Below are 19,239 nucleotides of genomic sequence, written 5' to 3'. Positions count from 1 at the left end.
GTTGTGCACTGCGACCAAGTCGGAGGAAAAAACGAGAGAACTTAATGTCTATTTACTAATTAATAGCATTGCATGTAATAAACTGACCACTGCATGTTACGTTTGTTAGTCTTAAGTCATTGAAAGCATAAGAAATGAGAAATTGATGGGGTTAATTCTTATTGGTTGATTCTTTTATTTATGTCAAGAAATAAGAAACGAGGTAGGAGTTAATGCACCGTGCCTAAGTATTTTGGAATTATTTGGTTCTCGTAAGGTGACTTATACACCTAGACATAGGGAGTAGTAATTAACAACAACGGCAAACCTCACCAGATCAACACTTGCAATTCCTCGTGCACGTCATCACAGACGTAGCACACACCTTAGGGACTTGCCTTCCTCCAGCAGCTGAAAAGCCTCATTGATCTTCGAGAATGACATCTCGTGGGTTTTGAACCCATCAAAATTACCTCCTGCCAAAAACAGTCATTGCCATTTATTAAAGTAAATTATCTTTATTCATCATAAGTTTTACATTTTACTACAACTTCTGTAACTTAATGTAAACTGTAAAAACGTCTTATATTAAGTTAAAAAATTACCCCCTGCATGCACTGGTCGGCGAGATGCTTAGCTGGGACTTGTCCTTTAAGTCGCGAAAGGTACAGCCCTGTGATCCGACGGCCATTGACCAGCTCCATGGGATGCAGCGGCATCATCCAAGGCGTCGGATGGATCCCCAATTCGACGGTCAATCCCCGGATTCACAAGATTTTTCGAGATTGATGAGCCCAATTGCTTGAAAACTGGCCAGTCCATGACACCAGGTACTCATTTTGTGTTTCTCCTCAGAAAAAAAGAGCCTATTTGTGTCCCCGAATCCGACACCTAAATCAAAATTCTCCTGAAAATATTAATAATAAAATTGCTCTTCAGAAAAGTTTATTTTGACAGTTGCTCTTCATCAGAAAATTTAATGATAAAAGTTGATTGCGAAGGAAGTGTGAAATGCATACATCGTGTGTGTGGAAACGAAAGCCTCTGGAAGCACATAAACGTTGCTGCTGCACTAGAAGCTGTAGTCGACCCGTGGACGGGCTTGCTGCACGCCTTCGAGTCGATGAAATCAGTGATGCCCATCTCCTTTGCCTGCAACGGACACACAACACATTAGAGATTAGTAGTGCCCACGGAGGAGAAAGCAACGTTCATGGGGACGCGGAGTATGTGATGGCGAGCGCACAGGAGCTCGGTATCAGGTTCGTCGAGAATTGCTATGAGATTCGATACATTTAATTACTGAGCCTGTTGGCAGTTCCATCGGGAGCACGGGAAGTGAATATATACTGAACTATACACACCTGACAGATGGGCCTGGGATGAACGCCGTTGACTGTCCATGGATGAGCCGTGGCTCGACGTTGTCGGCGGGGTCCTGATCCGTGAAACAGGTACAGTGGCTGACGGAAGCGCCGGCAGTGCACGCAGTAAATGCAGTGGTTGTGCGAGTCGGTGGATAAGAAAGTGAAGTTGGATTTGTATCTTTTCCCTGTGGGGGGTGAGGCTGAGAGAGTGGGGAGTAATTGACTCCGGCGACGGCGAGTGGGCGGCCCGGCGATCTCGCAGGGGTTCCGCCAACCATGGAATTCTTGCTGCAGCCAATAAACAAGTACGGATCTACGACGTGAGCTATTTTTTACCATGTTTCTGCGCTGATTTTTTGGCTGACTGATCTATACTCTGCGCGTGATGAATTTGTGTGGAATGATTAGAACTCTGCTTGAGGAGGTCAATGAAAATAACGGGACAATGGAGCCCGTGCGGTTCCCTGTGGCCGCGCCGGCGGAGATTCCTGCTCCTGCTCCGGCCGGTTCAAGTGCGGACGCCCAGATCTATCGGCCGGCAGCATCCTGCGGGGATAAGGCTCAGGGGTCCGAGCACTCAATAGAGCAGTTGGACCCAAAGACACCAGGATGGACGCAAAGGTAGTGAACCCCCTAGCCTATAAATTTCATGAGAATTTAGTAGTACCAATATGCAATTGTTTGAATGAGTTCTGCAAGTAGTTACCGATGAAAATACGTTGGAAAAATTATATATAAGAATTTCCGTTTTGGGTATGGTAAATACATGATAGAATGGTTGATTTACAATATATGATTGAATCAGATTGTCTGTTTAAAAGAACATAGGATTTTAATCTGCGCCGGTGAGCACTCTGAAGATGATGGATTATGAAAATTCAAGTGAATTGGCTGTAAATGCCCACCATCTGGCTCAGCGGTGTTGATATTCTCTAACTGATTGAAATGACTGTAACTGTGGACCATTTTGGCTCAGAGGTGCTGTATTCTCTTGGTGACCCGTGCCTTATTATTGTTCGTGATATGAATGGGCAGGGTGCGTGTAGGTGCTGCTGCTCCAGGAAGGCCTCCTTGTGCGGACAGGATCACGGCGCTGGAGAAAACCATTAGAGAGTTTGCGGATCATCCAAGAGACATAGTTATGGTGCCAAAGATTGGAACAAGTTTCGACACCCTCGGAGAAGCATACGACTTTTACAATTTATACTCATGGGAGAAAGGGTTTGGAATTCGCTACGGAAAGAGTAGGCTGAACGTGAACAGGAGCAAGTGTATGCAAGAGATCGTGTGTGGATGCGCGGTAAGAGGAAAGATAGACCAAACATATATTAACAATATTTAATGCTAGGACACATATATGGTGTGGAAATTAAATAAGATATTGTTTTCATTTCGTACTACTGAATTTTTTCCTATTTCAAGGTGACCATGTATGCGTATCTATTATCTGTTGAACCAGTTACATCGTATTGAAATGTCTTCTCTAAATTGTCTCAATATGTACCGTACATGTTCATCATGTATCTCGTTTGGGTGCGCTATAGAGTGTAAGCTCATCTGCGGTCCACGGTTTAAATTCGTGTTACTTGAATATGAATTTTTGCAGACTTAAAATACTGTATATTTGCTGCTTATGCCTGGTATCTTAGTGAGTGGAATTATATGTGGCATCAAATAAGTTACATATTACTTGAAGCGCACTTGACAGAGGCTGACTAGTTTAATTGTTTCGTCAGGGGAAGCCAATCGTTGAGAGTTCTCGTTCGTGCCAGTGTGAATGCCCATCCCTCATCAGACTATTCTCGTTCGTGCCAGTGTGAATGCCCATCCCTCATCAGACTACTGAGAACAAAGGACAATGGATGGTACATAGCAGAGCATCGAGATGGACACAACCATGCATTGTCACAAACATATGGCCAGACAATACACTGGCCGTCACACAAGCATATTGACGTTTACAGCAAGGATTTAGTGAAGCAGTTGAGGCAGAACAATGTCAATTTGTCAAAAGTCTACAGCATTATTGGCAGCTTTTTTGGAAAGATGGAGAATGTGCCATTTACCAAAAGAGCTCTGCGGAATTTGTGTGGCAAGATAAGCCGGGAGCAAGCAGAAGATGATGTTAGGAAAACAATGGAAGTGTTTCATGATCTGTGCTCAAAGGATCCACAATTCACGTATCGAGTTCAGGCAGACAAAGAGGGCAGGATCAGCAACTTGATGTGGGCTACAGGGAACAGTAGGCTCCAGTACAACTTCTTTGGGGATGTCATTACATTTGACACAACCTATAGGACCAACCTGTATGACATGCCATTTGGGTTATTTGTTGGAGTGAACAACCATTTCCAGAGTATCATACTAGCTGGTGTGCTAGTTCGGCATGAGACAGAGGAAACATTTGAGTGGGTCTTCTCAGAGTTTGTTAGGATAATGGGGGGGGGGGGGGGAGGGCGCCACAAACAATACTTACCGGTAAGATTGGATGCAAATTTATTAGTGTAATTTAGAACTAATCCGTATAACAGTTAGTCCAAATAAGACTAATGAGTTTAGTATGAATGAACTGCAGATCAAAACAGGGAGATGGAGGTTGCCATAAGTAATGTCATGCCAAACACGGCTCACCGGTGGTGCAAGTGGCATGTGCTAAAGAAGGCAAAAGAGTCGCTTGGCCCATTGTACACAAAGAAGAGTGATTTTCAACCAGAGTTTCACAAGGTTGTCAACCACATGCTAACCATAGATGAGTTTGAGGATGGCTGGAAGTACTTAATAGAGAAATACAACTTGAAAAGTCATGACTACATGACTAATTTGTTTGAAATACGTCACAAATGGGCAAAGCCCTACTTCAAGGGGGTGTTCTGTGCAAAAATGACCAGTACACAACAGAGTGAAAGCGCAAATCACATGCTAAAGAACTACGCGCCGCCTGGTTGCCCTATGCATGTTTTTGTGAGGAAGTATATGAGTTTAATTTTTGACCGCGAGTCAGAAGAAAATTATGAGGAAAAGCGGACAGCAATTGTAAGTGCAAAACTAAATAATAAATTGCAACGTTTGGGGCGGTGATATTGACCTGATCAAATGATATATTACTTATAGATGTCTTTTGTTGCAGGGGAGGCCACTCATGCGAGCAAATATGGCAACTGAGAGACACGCTGGGAAGATTTACACAAGAGCTATGTTCGAGCAGTTTGGCCATATACTGTATGAGTGTGGTGCATATCAGGTAGAAGAAAAAGAAAAAGGAAAGAGTATATCGCAATACATACAGATGCTGCACGGCGGGAGAAGTGGTGCAAAACCTCATACAAGGTGACGGTGATTGAAGGTGGAGATGAATTTGATTGCGAGTGCGGACAGTTTGCCCACATGGGGCTGTTGTGCAGCCATATACTGAAGGTGATTCAAAACAGCATGACTACATATAGGATTCCTTTGTTTTTGTAAAATTGACCTGCTCAGCTACATGATGTAGTTCTGACCAAAAAAATGCTCCCGTTTGCAGGTAATGGACTTCATTCGTGTGACAGAAATCCCAAAGAAGCACATTCTGAAAAGGTGGACACGAGATGCGAGAGATGTGCTTCCAGCCCACCTGATGCAGTACCAGAGAGACAACGCTCAGGAAAACCCATTTAGTTTCAGGCATTTCAATCTGTACAAGCAAGCCATGGAGCTTGTACGCATGGGAGACTCAAGTGTGGCAGCTTACGACCGCTTGACATCACTATTCAATCACTGTGCAGCCGAGATGAAGCTGTACACGGATGTCAGAGATGGCCTAGGTTTGGAGTACAGGTTAGCCGACAATGGTACTGTTCAGAAAATGTTACAATCAGGAGGCGACGTATGCAATCCGTTCGAAGCTACACAAGTCGACGACGGAAACGATGACAGCAACTCGTCTAATGAGTCTGCAAATAGGATCGATAACCTGCTGGCACCTGCCAGACGGAAGCAAGTTGGGAGGCCGACAATGAGTAGGGAGAAGGCGCCATACAAAGGTTTAAGTAAGAGAACTAGGTTCTGCGGGATATGTAGGCAGTAGGGACACAAGCGGACAACCTGTCACGAATGAGGAGATGTACCAAAGCAGCCACGCAAACCAGCAAGAGTCAAGAATTGTGGAGTTGAAGGACACCGGAGGAACAATTGCCACAAGGCCGCGCAACTAAGGCTGGTTTAATGCTCGAAAGAGCTATATGGTGTCCATCTTAATAAGATAAATTTCAATTTCATCCTACTGACCTATTTTTGATATCTGAGGACTAGACGTAACCCAGGTACCATGTATGTTTAGCTGTTATCTGTTAAACCAGTTTCATCCTATTGAAATGTTTGCTCTGAATTTTCTGAATATGTACTGGTCATGTTGATCATGTATACGGTTGTTAAATTTTAGAGTTAATACCACAATTGGTACATAAACTTGTAGGGGTGGGAACAGATTCATACAAAAACTAAAAATCCGCACATAACTAGTCCTCCAACTTGACTGTTGTAACAAATTCATACAAAACAGTTCTGGAGGTGACATTTGGCATGCCACGTTGGCTCTGGTAAACATTCCAAACTGATTGATGTGAGAGGTGAAATCATTTGCTTGTTCTTGTAATGATTCTCTTATTTGACATGAGAATAAACTCATGTTGACATGATTGACAGTACAAGCTTTAGCACAAGCACACAATTTGGAATGTTGGCATATTAGGCATAAAGTGAGCACATGGGCAGAGAACATAGATAACAACAGTATGTAGGCAACATGCAGACAACAGCAGTTCAACAGCAACTGCTCAAAATAGATAACACCAGTTGAACATCATCTCCAGGTCCACATACCTAACTACTATGGTTGCAGAGAATGATCACTTCTTCTTCTTCATGTCTTCATCTGTTGCAGGCGGATGGAGCGGCGCACCTTCTTCAGCTCCTTCTTCACTGCCCCCTTCTTCTTTTGCTCTGGCTCCTTCACCTCTTCTTCTTCTTCGACCTTCACCTCTTTTGGCAGGAGCTCGACGTCCGGCAGGAGATCGGCGTCGATGGGCATGTTTCTGCCACCCTCAACGGCGGCCGGCGCAAGGAGCACAACCTCATTAGTGTCGTCGTCACTAATGCCAACCATCTCTGTTAGGTCATCGTGAGAGGCGTACTCTGCAGGGTCGACTGGAGCAGGCATCGACAACGACGCCGACGGCGTCCGCAGGGTCGCCGTCGAGGGGGACCGGGGCGAGAGAGGTGGTGGAGCGGTACATCCACCACCTAGCTCGCTGGTATGGATCCACGCTGAGCATGGCCTCCCGCATTGCCCAGACGAGGAACGATGGCGGCGGCACCTGAGCGTGGCCTCTGGGGAAGGCACACGCCTTCTCGCCGTCCGTCAGCTGCTTGGCCAAGCCGCGCGCGTGACTGAGCAGGAGCTTTGCGCTCGGGAACCAGCTGCAGACCTCTCTGATCTGCGCGCGGAACGACTGGTCGTCGCCGGCCAGATCCTCCAGTGTGAGCTTCCAGGGCTCGATGTTCGCCATGGCGGCGGTGGCCGGCGGCGGTGAGTTGGGAGTGGAGGCGACGCGGTCGGCGGGTGGGGACTGTTGAGTGGGTAGTGGTGGGCGGTGCGGTGGGTGGGTGAGTTATATTGATGCAGTGAGTGGGAACGCGAACCGTACAGAGTGGAGGAGTTAATTGCAACGCAGTCATTAAGGACTTTGACTGATTTCATGGTCTCATTTCATAGCATAGACACTGTGATACAACTCCCACCCCATGCTGATTACTATGTATTCAATTTCTCTGTACTACATTACTCATGGATTACACTGACGGGCAACCATGATAAATTAAACTTTCTAGACCAAAAAAACAACCAGTATCCGCGTGCTGAACCCAGACCCAAATTTAGTACTAATCGAATAATTTAGCTAACAGCTTCTAGCTACAGGGTTTGGCAGGTAATCATACCTTCGTATCCATCCTTGAGCCCGTGGATGAACTTGCTCGATCGAGTGTTAGTGCTTCAAGATTGATATCTTAATATGTCTGGAGTGATTATTAATTTTAGAGCAAAATATGGCTATTTTTTTGTTTCAGAAACAGGAGAACGCCGGGGTTTGGACACTTGCGAGAAACCAAAGGGCCGGGGGCGTTTGATTTTTCGAGGCAACCGTGCGCCCCATGTCTCCCCCCACTAGCAACTCCCCACGATGCAGAGGGAGTTTGCGGAGTTTGGGTTTTCTTCCAGTCCAGGTAACTCCCCTCATATTCCATTGCCGCTCCATCTTCCTCCCTCTGCCTCCCTCTGCCTCCCTCCTCATTCCATTGCCGCTCCATCTGCCTCCATCGCTGGTCAGGAGGGCAATGGCGGAGGAATCGTGGAGCAACTCCCCTCCGTCTGTCAAGCGAATGGCGGAGGCATCGTGGAGCAACTCCCCTCCGTCTGCCAAGCATAACCGTGGTGAGGCGTCTGGCAAGGAGCCGATGGTGGACGACAACGACGTTCCGGTCCCCGGGCAGAAGCTGGACTACACCGTGGCGCTCAAGGTTGATACCCACCTGAAGGAGCCGCTGGATGTCATATGCACGAGCAATCCAGACGAAGCCAGCAAGAGGATCCGCGAGATCAGGAAGAGGCTCGGTGGCATGCTTCCTCGGTCGATCGGCGTTGATGTCGAGTATACCAGCGAAGACGAACCTCCGCAAATGGCTGCAGTTCTGTAGTTATGCGTGGAGGATCTCTGCCTAGTATACCACATCACCGCGGCAACCAAATGGTAAAAGCATACATTTGTGCAGTTTCTGAAGTTCTGAAGTTTCTGTCTAATTAGTAGTTTCTGAAGTTTCTGTAGTTCTCAAGTTTCTGAAGTTTCTGTACTTATGAAGTTTCTGAACTAGATGCAATAGTTCTGAAGTAGATGCAATACTAGTTCTGAACTTCTGAAGTTTCTGAACTGGCTGTACTAGTGTAGTTTCTGCAGTAGATGAATTTGATGCAGGCCCAAGGAACTCCGCCCGCTCCTGCAGGAGAAGGAGCTGTACACCTTTGTTGGCTTTTGCATTGGAGGTGACAAGGAGAAGCTGAAGTTGTCTGGTTTGGAGATCAACCCCGACAAGTTCGTCGACATGCAGCGCCAATGGAGAGTTCCAAACAATGGAAAGAGGTGGCAGTCTTTGGCTGAGTTTGCAGCCAGCCTCATCCACCCATCCTACAAGAAAATGAAGCAGAAGATCAACAATGAACAGGACCACAAACTATGGGGGATCAGCCCACTGGCAAAGCACCTCATCGAGTACGCAGCGAAAGATGCGTACGTCACCTACGAGGCATGGAAGAAAATCGAAACCACCAGAGAAGGTTTCAAGCAATGGCGAGAGGCGGAGGAGCATTGGGATGACCCCTACTACTGGGGACAATGAGTTGCTTGTGCTTGTGCTATTATGTGTCTCACTTTGTAGTTATGTGGTTCAACAAGTTTGCTTTTGTTATCTTGAACAAGTTTTTAGTTATGTGGTTCAGTGATCATTTTGAAGATGCTTTTTTGAACTGGATTTTGATGGAGCTGTTGTTTCGAAGCTATTTTTGCCAGTGAGCATTTTGATCTTGTTTTCATCAATTCTGATGTTAAAAAAAAATCATCAAACCAGTCAAGTATCAAACACACAACTAGCTGACAAGTTGGCCCCACGCTGTCAAATAGGTCCCACCTGTAAGTGAATTGGTCCCACTTGTCAATGAGTTAGGACAGCTACTGGATATTTTTTTTACAGAAACTGCTACTGGATAAATCCAACACCCTGTCCTCCTGGTCATTGAGAAGTTGATGGACATCTTCAACTAGTTTGTCCAGCGTAGTTGTCCTTTTCTCTTCTTTAAGGTGGTGGATAGTAAGTGAACTTTCCAGGTTATCCTTCCTCCTAGCAGTCCTGCTGTCTTCAAACATTTTCCAAAGGTTCAACAATGCATTTTGCATTGTGGGAGGCCACTCTGCGTCAACCCAAGCAAGGAAACCACAATTCACAGCTTCCTGCAATATAGCAAACACTTATATTGATAGTCTCTGAAGAATTACCATTATGAAAGGGCACTTTTAAAAAATGAACTGACAACTGCAGAACTGCAACCTATACTACCTCAAGTAAAATTTAGCAACTACACTGCCAACTAAGTGTCCAACTAAACAATGCTACTTCAACTGCAACCTGTACTGCCTCAACCTATACATGTGGTCAACAATTTGCTTCATCATCATTACTAGTGAACACAGCCAACTAAGCTGCTTCCCATACACATAATACAGTGAACATAAGCATCAAGACCATAATCATCAGAAGTACTAATAAATAACTAAACCATAAATATATTACAGTGAACAAAGCCAACTAAGCTATTGCAGTGAGCATGAGTACTAGATGCATCAAAACTACTAAGTGGTAAACTATGTGCTTCATCATCAGTACTAAGATCTATATTACACCTAAATTACAGTGAACATAAATAGAGCATGAATCTTACGGGCTGGGCACGAACTAGAAACCTCTTGCCCGTCTCAAATGATTCAAGAGCTACACGGCGCACAGTTGGCAGCCGATGCTCCACGCAAAGCCCCTCTGATGCATTCTCCAAGTCATTGTAGTCTTGGTCTTCAATGCTAGCAGGAATCTACAGAGAGCAAATCCTCAAATCCGAAAACCATATCATCAAATCCGCGAATCCCCAAATCACCTAACCCTAACCCTAGCTCTACCAGTGACCTGATAATGCATCCCTTCGTCGTCGGAGGAGATCTGCAGGCCGGACAAGTCTTCGCTGCTCTCATCCTCGAAGACCATGGCGTGGCGGCGGTGGCGGACGCGGCGGTCTGCGTGGCGAGCGGCGGCGGCGGTGGCTGGAGAGACGAGGGCGATGAGGCGAGGAGAGTGACAGAGTGCGGCTGGCTCCGGTTCGGATCTACCGGACCCGGCTACATGGAGCGACCGAGACGGGTGCGAGAGTTACCGAGCGGGTGCGCGTGGGTATGCCACCGTGACACCTGACAAGTGGGTCGGGTCGGTCAGATACGTGGTCAATACGAGCTTATACGACTATCAGACAGTTATGCAACCCTTAGGCTTAGAGTTGGCACTGCATGGCAAAAAAAATGACTACTGGTACTGATTCGTCACAACGTGCCGAATTGTGGTACTGCCTTGCAATTAACTCAGAGTGGAGTGGGCGACTGTGAGTGGGCGTCTCTGTGAGCAGTACAAGTTGATTAATCCATGTAGCACTAACAAGCTCATACTCTTACCGCACTGGCATTGTACCCTACTTCTCGACCCACATGTCCTGGGTCGGAGACCCAGGCCAAACATTTTTTTGTTTTTATTTCTATTTTTTTAATTTTGGGCGTCTCCAGCACACACAATAAATGGAGTTCTCCGAAATTCAGTTATTTCAGTAAAAATGGAGTAATTCTGCTTCATCAGCATATTCAGTTACTTTAGACATTCAGCAAATGCACAAATTTCAGTACATTCAATAAAGTGGAGGTGAAAACATTCAGGAGGCAACAGGGGAAGCAGATGAGGAGGAGGCAGAGGAGGCAGAGGAGTGCTTAATGTATTTAGGAGGGAACTCGCTGGGTTACCTATGCCGTGGCTCCATGGCGCCTTGTGTCGCCACTGATGAGGCCGACGGCGGCGTCGCCTCGCAAGAGCATGAGCAGATGAGGCGGACAAGACGAGCGAAAGAAGGAAAGCTTTTGGAAGGGGTTTGCATCGGGGCCGACGACCGGGGGGTTTCTGTCGGGGGCATGGACTTGTCTGCGAAATTGCTAAAGCGTGAGGGTTTGTTTGTAAAAAAATGCTTCAGGGCCCGACAGAGCCTACTTGGCGTGCCACGTGTGCAGTTCAGGGTGGTTTTGTATGAATTTGTTACAACAGTCAAGTTGGATGACTAGTTTTGTGGGGTTTTTTAGTTTTTGTATGGATCTTTTCCCACTCCTACAAGTTTATGTACCAATTGTGGTATTAACTCTAAATTTTAAGATGCTATTTGATGCGGAATTAAATTTGGTGTTGCACGAATATGAATTTGGGGAAACTGCAACTCTTGGATAAATGTTGCTTATGGCTGAATAGAAAAATTGCGCTACTACATGGTAACCTGTGGCATGTCACCATGGGGCGTGGCGCATGTGTAAGCCAACAAACCATTTACTGGAAAATTAATGAGGTGCAGGGTTAGATGGGGCTGGAAAACTGGTGTGGCCGGCATTGAAGCGAGGTGAGCGGGCTTTTGTTTCAAATTCAAACGACATGGGCGGGATGAGAATGACGAATCAGTACAAATGGGGAGGTGGTGCTGGCTCGTCGAGCGGCTCAACCATTTTCATTGTAGAGGTGCCTCATGGGAGCCTCAGAAGTCTCCCACCCTGCATTGTCATTGACCAATTCTGAAGACTGCACAAGGGTTTGCAACGATCCGATCCAGGTACATCCCGCTTGCTTTATTCTGTCTTGAGATGACAGTGTTGTTGATGTTAATAACTGAACGAATGGTGGTCCAATGCAGGCAGAGGAGGTGTCTGAAGCATCGGTTAACCAGGGGGATGAGCCTGCGATTCGTGAGAACTCAGGCATCTCCACGGTGTCTCTACAGGGGTGCATGGTAAGCCAGGGATTGTTAGTGAAGAATGTAGTGTGCATGCATGCTTACTGTACAAGCATTTCAGCAGGTTAGTGGGCCTGGCGACCAGCGGGAGGAGCAAAAGCCTGCCGAGCATATGATGGATCAAGGGATTGATGGGTATCCAGATGCAGAGGAAGGTTTCGGAGAGCATGATCCAGCTTCTAATCAACTGGAGCTGGAGCAAGATGAATCCCTTAAGCTGATGATAACAGCGGATGGCGATGTGGAGGAAAGCAATCGCCACATCGCCAAACGTGCTAGAAAGAATATCTGATTACCCCTTGTTGCTAGTACACTCAGTTTAGGCAAAGATGCCTTTGCCTTGTTACTGTCATGTGTACCAGTAATTAGTTTGAGTCTGCTACATAGATCTCTATGTTTGTAAGTGGATCATGAGTGTAGTAGTGAATTTTGTAATGTAAAGCACGCCTGCTGTTGTCAACCAGTATAAATCAACCGTTGTAAGCGAGGCTTATTTGTGTGACATGCATTCCCATTCAAAAAACTGGAATGATTCACTGAGCGAACTGAGATAGCTGTGTTTTAAGTATTTTAGTAGTCATGGGATCAGTTCGTACGTACGGTCTATCTTTAAGCGCACGCAAGCCCGGTGGCGACTCGTAAGCACTGCATGCATTCTTTAGTGCATCCGACCGGGAACAGTGGTCCCATAATATACATGCAGATGGTGATTAGAACTGTCCATGCATTGGTTAAGCGCGCACGACTCGTACTGTGCAACTACAATAATGCATTGGAGACCAGTCCATGCATGTGCATGCCTTTGTCCTTACATGCTATAAGCTCGAGGGAAAAGGTCAACAGGAGTGAGAGGGAGCGATTGCAAAACATCCTGTGTCTTTGTCAAGTAGCATATTTCGAGATGGACCCCCCAATTATGAACTTTCTATATAAAGGGGTACCGGCAGTGTGGGTTCTGGTCCCAAAATATACATGGGTGTATCAATATAGTACTTGCAAAAAGTACGGACCACAATGCATGAGTGCTGCATGCAAGCGCACGTGCATGAAGAAATTTCACCGGGGGGGGGATTTGAGCGACCGGTCGGTGGTAAAAACTTGTTCGAACAGAAAATATACAAGGAACGCTACTGTTGTGCGGCGCAAGCAGCATCGCGTGGGGGTAATTCCCGCCCATGAAGTCCAAAATGTGTGGCTGTGAGAGGTTTCCAGGCGTCTACGTAATATTTTTTTTGCATAGAAAAGCAGTAAATTCGGAGGGGGGCAGTAGATGGAACAGTGGTGACGGCGGAGGCTGGCTTTAACCGCACCCCACGAGCTCTCCCCTGCTCATTCCCCCCCTGGAGCACTGTACGTCTCTGTTCTAGCTTTGGAGCTTAGCAGTGAAGAAAGGGGAAAATCCAGATCTGGTCTGACCTCCGGCGGACAGAGGAAGCAAGCCTTGCCTATCTGGTAAGCATGCTCCGGCCTGACACTTTCTTCCTCATACTCTTCCGACGGCCGTGCTCCGGCCAGTAGTTATCTTTTGGCATCGGTTCTAACTCCACCGTACATTCTGTTCTGCTCCGGCCTTCCTTTCTGGCAGCTAATCTAGCTCGCTTTCTTACTCCGGCTAAGATTTTCCCGCCATCGATGAAGTAGATTACCAATGGTTCGTTCCGTACGGGCTGTTTACAGGTTGTGAATGTATGAACTAACCCAGTTGCATGCGCGTGTGCTTTGTGCAGATCGGTCGAGGGCAATGACTAGGCCTCCGGGGGCGCTGAAACGGCCAAGATCCGGGAGCCGCACCCGGGGGCGCGCGAAGAAGAGGAGCAGGCAACGCGGAAGTGATGAGATGTTCTGCACAAGGCCAAGGGAGCCGTCTTACAGATCCATGTTCGCCACGGGGCCTTTCCTAGGTTTAGGTACCTTGTTTTATGATGCAATGGAGCCGACGGGCATGGCCGGCTTGCTGACCAACAGATATGCCGGGCCGATAGATAGGGTTTACGTCGCTGACCTACTAGGTAGGGTTGACACTAGAACTAGGACGTTGCGAATGCCCGATGGACAAGTGAGAACAATCACTGATGATGATGCTGTTAGGATCTTGGGCGTACGTGGTCATGGTAGGATCGTTCAATTTGGAACACCTGTGGATAGATGTAGGCTTGTTAAGAAAGTTAGGGGTTTGCTTGGACTGCGAGGAAGAGGAGGCTTGAAGGTATCAGACCTTGAGTATGTCATAAGCACACTAAACCCTTGTTGCATGGATGAGAATGAGACCATAGCATTCGCGGTTGCATCCACTCTGCTAGCTGTATCCACGTTGTTGGGCCCAAGACAGTCAGTTGCTACAATACCAGAAGAGATGTTACCCATTGTGCAAGATCCATGGGCTATAGGCGAGTACAACATTGCGCGATACTCGGTCGATCTCATAATGATTACTGCCGACCGATATCAAAGAAACGTAGCAAATGGAGACGAGCTGGCTATCCTAGGTGGACATTTGCTTTTCTTGCAGGCAAGTAACGTACCTAGAAAGTTGGTTACAGTAATTTAGTTAGTTTGGATATTTTGAGTGACTGCTTAATAAATCCCACTTGTGTTCGCAGTATTGTCAGCTGGACTGGGTGGATTATGGACCAGCAAGCCTGAGGTCAAATCTGCTGCCAAGAATTTGTGCTTACTCAACTCCGATTGTGAGGAAATTGATACAATTGGAGAGGAAAAACCCAGGATATTACCCGGTAATGACAGCAGATATAGTCTCATGACGTGTACGATCTTAAATAATTGTATGTAAAAGGTACTAACGTTTGTTGTAAAATGAAATAATGTAATGCAGACGAGGCCTGAATCGTATATGGTACAGCGAATATGGATGTGGCACCCCCTCATGGCTGCAACAGCTGATTCGGTAAGATGTCCCAATGAACATGTTTTTGACCTGCCATGGTATCGTTCGAGCTACATAATAAACCGCAATTTGCGGGACCTTTCAGTTGTTTGCAGCACACAATGAACTTGCAGCAGTTGAACCGCAATATGGCGATGCAGACCCCGGCTTCCACATTATGGACGGAGAAGTTGCAGACGACAGAGAACCACATGGAGATGGTGACTTGAGTGCACAGGGCCGATGCGTGGGCACTACAACTGAGGCGGCTGACAATGCGACTGACGATCATATATCAAGCAGTTGGCAGGTTGCTCTTCTGAATCAGGGTTTTGTCGTCGAAGAGTGTCACAGCGACTGCAGCGAGCCAAGAGGTTAGCAAAAATGAACTGCAAAACATGAGCAAAATTATACTGGACATGTAGAGATGTGTCTAACATTATAAAGTTTGGTTTTCTGAAACTGCAGTTCCAGTATATGACACGTACGACGAGGTGGATGAAATTCCATATGACAGGACTGCACAAGAGCATGCCTTGGCAATTGTTAACACAATGGGAGATATGCGGGATCAGAGTAATGATTCAAGAAATCACCTGGAAGACAATACAAAATTATCACAATCGAGGTCCCGGAGCCAAGAATATGGTAAACAACATCATCTTGGATTTCATTCCTGTTTGCTGCATCACCTCGAGCATATAATGTTCATTGAATTAGAATTAACAGTTGGTCGTTGCGTTGTACTCTCAGATGGTGATGACTCCAGTTCGGGATCTGAAAGTGATGACGAGGTTAATCAGGCAGTGGTCAATTTGACAGGTGTGTTGGTCAGACAAAAACATGATAACCATGAATATGTATATATAAAATGTGTAATAAGATTAATGTGAAAAATGCTGGTTTGCAGATGCTCCGCTGCATGCTGTAAGGGAGAGAGAGCTGCCAATTGTAATCAATGAAGGAGGTTATGAGGCCAGACGGCAAATCCGCATGTTGCGAATCGATGCAAATGATAAAGGAAAAAAACCTTAGAAGAAGAGAGTGAGTTGGAGTCCTCAGATAGCGACGACGATGTGAAGACACGGTATGAACGCATAGGAAGGAACGCCGCAAGGATCTTGTAGCAGCAAGGTAAGCTTAAGACATTTATGACCGGAGTGAACACCTTGTGCTTTCCGAGAATAGTAGATGACAGGTCATAGTTGTTGAACAAATTTCAGAGAGACGAGGAGCAACTTGGGGGCGGCAGCGGCCACCAGTGGTGAGCATACAAGGTAAGAAAAGATCGTCTAATTAATTAAACCCATTCATTGAACATCCATTGATAGAAAAATGACTGTTGCTGTTGAATAATATTGACAGCGCCAGCAGGAATTGCCCCAATACGGATGAACACTGGAGGAGGGCGGGAAGCGCATCCAGAAGAGATCTCTGTCCCACTGCTTGAGGGTGCAGGTTGCGAATCTGATTGCACTTCAATTTACTTTAAAAAGATGGTTACCCGTTGTACCTGATGCAACTATGTTGAGTAACCATATTAAAAAGGATGGATGTTTTCTGCAGATGGACCTGTAGATGGTACGGGTGATTCAACCAATGATCAATGCAAGACCCCGATAACTCCTGCAGATGCAGTGATCAGGAGTGGAGTTCCAGGGTCCGAGCCCCCGATAACTCCTGCAAGTGCAGTGCTTAGAGATGGAGTTCCAAATTCTGCTGAGTATGTAGTCCATCCAGAACAGAGGGGGGACGACAGCATACACAGTGGCCTCATAAGAAGGTTTCTGCAAGCATTAGCAGATATTGAAGGTTAGCCACTGCTCATGGTCACATATTGTATTTTTTTAAGGTTAAACTATAATCGAAGAAGCGCTCACACTTAAAAAAATGCTTTCTTCTAGCGGAAGGTGTACTGATGAGCATGGGGGTTCGCGATATGATGAATGCTGTGCTTGAAGAAGCTACACCAGTTGTGGATGCAATGAGATCTGTACTCACAGGGCCATCAACTCCGGATGCTGATAGTATGGAAGTATACGATGAGATGCTGGAAAGACATCATGATAGTATTATAGAAGATGAGCCTATGCAAAGGGTGGAACTGAGCGCTGATGCCCTCTTTGCAACATCAGTACAGAATTTGTACGATGCGAATGGTTAGTTACATCGCCTTGACAGAGTTGCATATTGACTATGATATATATAAGTGCAATTGTAATGCATGTTGTTGATGCGGAATTGGAAGTTCCATTCATCGACTTGGTCACAAGTGTTGCTGAAGCGAATAATGAGGTCATTGTCATGGCACCAGGTACGTGCGACCGACGGATAATGTAAAAATATGTGAAAAATATTTTAGAAATTGACATTTGAAAAATGTATTTGTTTTAGTGCCATTGATTGACTTGATCGTGAGCACTCCAGAAACAGATGTTGACACAGGGCCATCTAGAACAGGTATGCATTTCCTTGAGATGGTCAGAAAATAATTATAAGAAAAATATGGCATGCATCAAGTAAATGTATGAAGTTGTCTTTTCAGATGTAAATCGAGCAATGGGTTACATTAAGATAGAAGAAATGACGGAGGACCTTCTTTGCGAAGGGCCAGAGCAGGAAGCGGGTGCAGAGCTCCCACCAGCAGTAAGGACAATAGGTGAGGATCTCGAATGTACTTAGAATAGATAATGAGATAACGTTGGCAATGATTTAAGGCTGATGTCGTATAAATGATGCTTACTGTTTATTGTTCACAGGGGATGAAGTTGGATCAGAGCTGCAAGCAATTGTGAGAAATATGGATGGCAATGAAAACAACACATGCACTTGCCTGAAGTTTCATACAATTATAGATGGTAAGTGTTGTGTCTGACTTAGTTCAATACGTGCAGTAGTTAGTCGACTAATATATTTTTACCAAACTGAAGGGATGGCATGTGTTGGTTCATCACCACCGGAAGGATACCGTAGTATGGCATCAGCATTGGTGACTGCATCTGTGCGGGGTGCAACCAATGATATAGGTGCTGCTGCCGTTGATGTACATAATTGACTAGTGGCAATGGGCAAACTCTCTCATTATAATTTCTGTATGCACACCCAGGAAGAGGATCACAGGGGATCAGGAGGGGACAGAAGAGGTGCGCAAACAGAGGAAGCCAATGCCACCAGCAGAGGAGACGGCTGGGAATATCGAGCAGGGACTCGGCATCAACACCAAGTTTGGATGATGGCGGTGATGATGGAAATGGAACAGTGCAGGATGACGTTGATTCTATGGACACTTCCATAGGTGCTGGCCATAGGCTACTACAACATCCTATAATTGATGGAGGTTTGTGCGCTTAATGCTGACTTTGTTAAATGTAAACTGACTAGCATAATAATAACAATTTATATTGAATTGATTTGCAGCACCGGAGGAAGCTGGAGTAGTGGTTACAGGAAGAGGTGTTCTCGGTAGCATCACAGGATACACCTTCCCAGGGATCACAAGTGAGTGAAAAAAATGATTGTGCTGAGAAGCTTTTTTATTGTTGGCCTGACCCATTCACTGTTTTGTATTTGTACCAACCAGTCAGGGAAATCGGAGAAGGTTCGGGAGTACGGGCTAATTCTGGAGGTGGTGGGCATGGGGTACACACAATGGCTGGTAATGGAGACAATCATGAAGGTATGCAAAAGATGCTACAACTTACTTAAATGATTGGGAAAAAATGATGCAGTACCATAACAAATGTTAGTGGGTGAACTTGTATGACCAGGACAAGCAAGAGCGATGCCGATAGGGAATGTTTCAAGAATTGCTGAACATGCTACACACGAACAGCCCACCGGCAATCAAGGTTGGTTAGCGGGAAAAGATAGAATGCAAAACTACATGTGTCGCTAAAATGGGAAAAGAGTAACTTTGACTAATTTTGTAGAGACAATGGATCGGGAAGGGAATGCTGACGTACATAGGGGAGTAGGACGAATGAACAGAAACTTGAGGTTGCGTGTTGGCATGGTGAGAACCATAGTGAAAGTGGAAATGAGTGAGAAGGGGGACGTATTCCCAGGAAAAGCTGTCTGAAGCATGAAGAGCCCCTTGCAAGAGATGTTGTGGAATTCTGGGACAGAATGTGTACCAGCAGCTCTAGGAATCGAAACAGGTGGGTCAAGTTTGTAATCATGTGGACATAAAAGATATGCATTTGTTATGGTGACTAACAGTGCTGGTGGCTTGTGTTTTGCAAACTTGCAGGAAATGGTACAAACACCTGGTGCCTTACCTGATAGTGTTATCCGGTGATGACTTTGTGAAGGAATTTGGTCCTGCTGGGCGCATGACGACAATCGGTTGG

The 19,239-nt window shown here is 45.9% G+C and overlaps 3 protein-coding genes across 3 annotated transcripts; all 3 read left to right on the top strand.

Annotated features, from left to right (window-relative positions):
- Window positions 1-1,534: 1,534 nt before the first annotated feature.
- Window positions 1,535-2,755, top strand: LOC123164291 (uncharacterized). Its single transcript, XM_044581711.1, has 3 exons — window positions 1,535-1,651; window positions 1,755-1,967; window positions 2,382-2,755. Exons 1-3 carry the CDS (start codon window positions 1,623-1,625, stop codon window positions 2,686-2,688), a joined length of 549 nt encoding a protein of 182 aa, XP_044437646.1. The 5' UTR covers window positions 1,535-1,622; the 3' UTR covers window positions 2,689-2,755.
- A 19-nt stretch (window positions 2,756-2,774) lies between these two features.
- On the top strand, window positions 2,775-3,854 carry LOC123157467 (protein FAR1-RELATED SEQUENCE 5-like). The gene is made up of 2 exons (XM_044575758.1): window positions 2,775-2,812; window positions 3,083-3,854. Exons 1-2 carry the CDS (start codon window positions 2,775-2,777, stop codon window positions 3,852-3,854), a joined length of 810 nt encoding a protein of 269 aa, XP_044431693.1.
- A 671-nt stretch (window positions 3,855-4,525) lies between these two features.
- Window positions 4,526-5,716, top strand: LOC123164279 (uncharacterized). The gene is made up of 2 exons (XM_044581700.1): window positions 4,526-4,760; window positions 4,867-5,716. The coding sequence occupies exons 1-2, from the start codon at window positions 4,731-4,733 to the stop codon at window positions 5,407-5,409; spliced, it is 573 nt and encodes a 190-aa protein (XP_044437635.1). The 5' UTR covers window positions 4,526-4,730; the 3' UTR covers window positions 5,410-5,716.
- Window positions 5,717-19,239: the final 13,523 nt, after the last annotated feature.

This window comes from Triticum aestivum, chromosome 1D, assembly GCF_018294505.1.
Source record: "Triticum aestivum cultivar Chinese Spring chromosome 1D, IWGSC CS RefSeq v2.1, whole genome shotgun sequence".
In the NCBI taxonomy this organism is placed as follows: domain Eukaryota; kingdom Viridiplantae; phylum Streptophyta; class Magnoliopsida; order Poales; family Poaceae; genus Triticum; species Triticum aestivum.
Note: the sequence above shows the minus strand (reverse complement) of the source record. Positions and strands in the feature narration are given on the sequence as shown.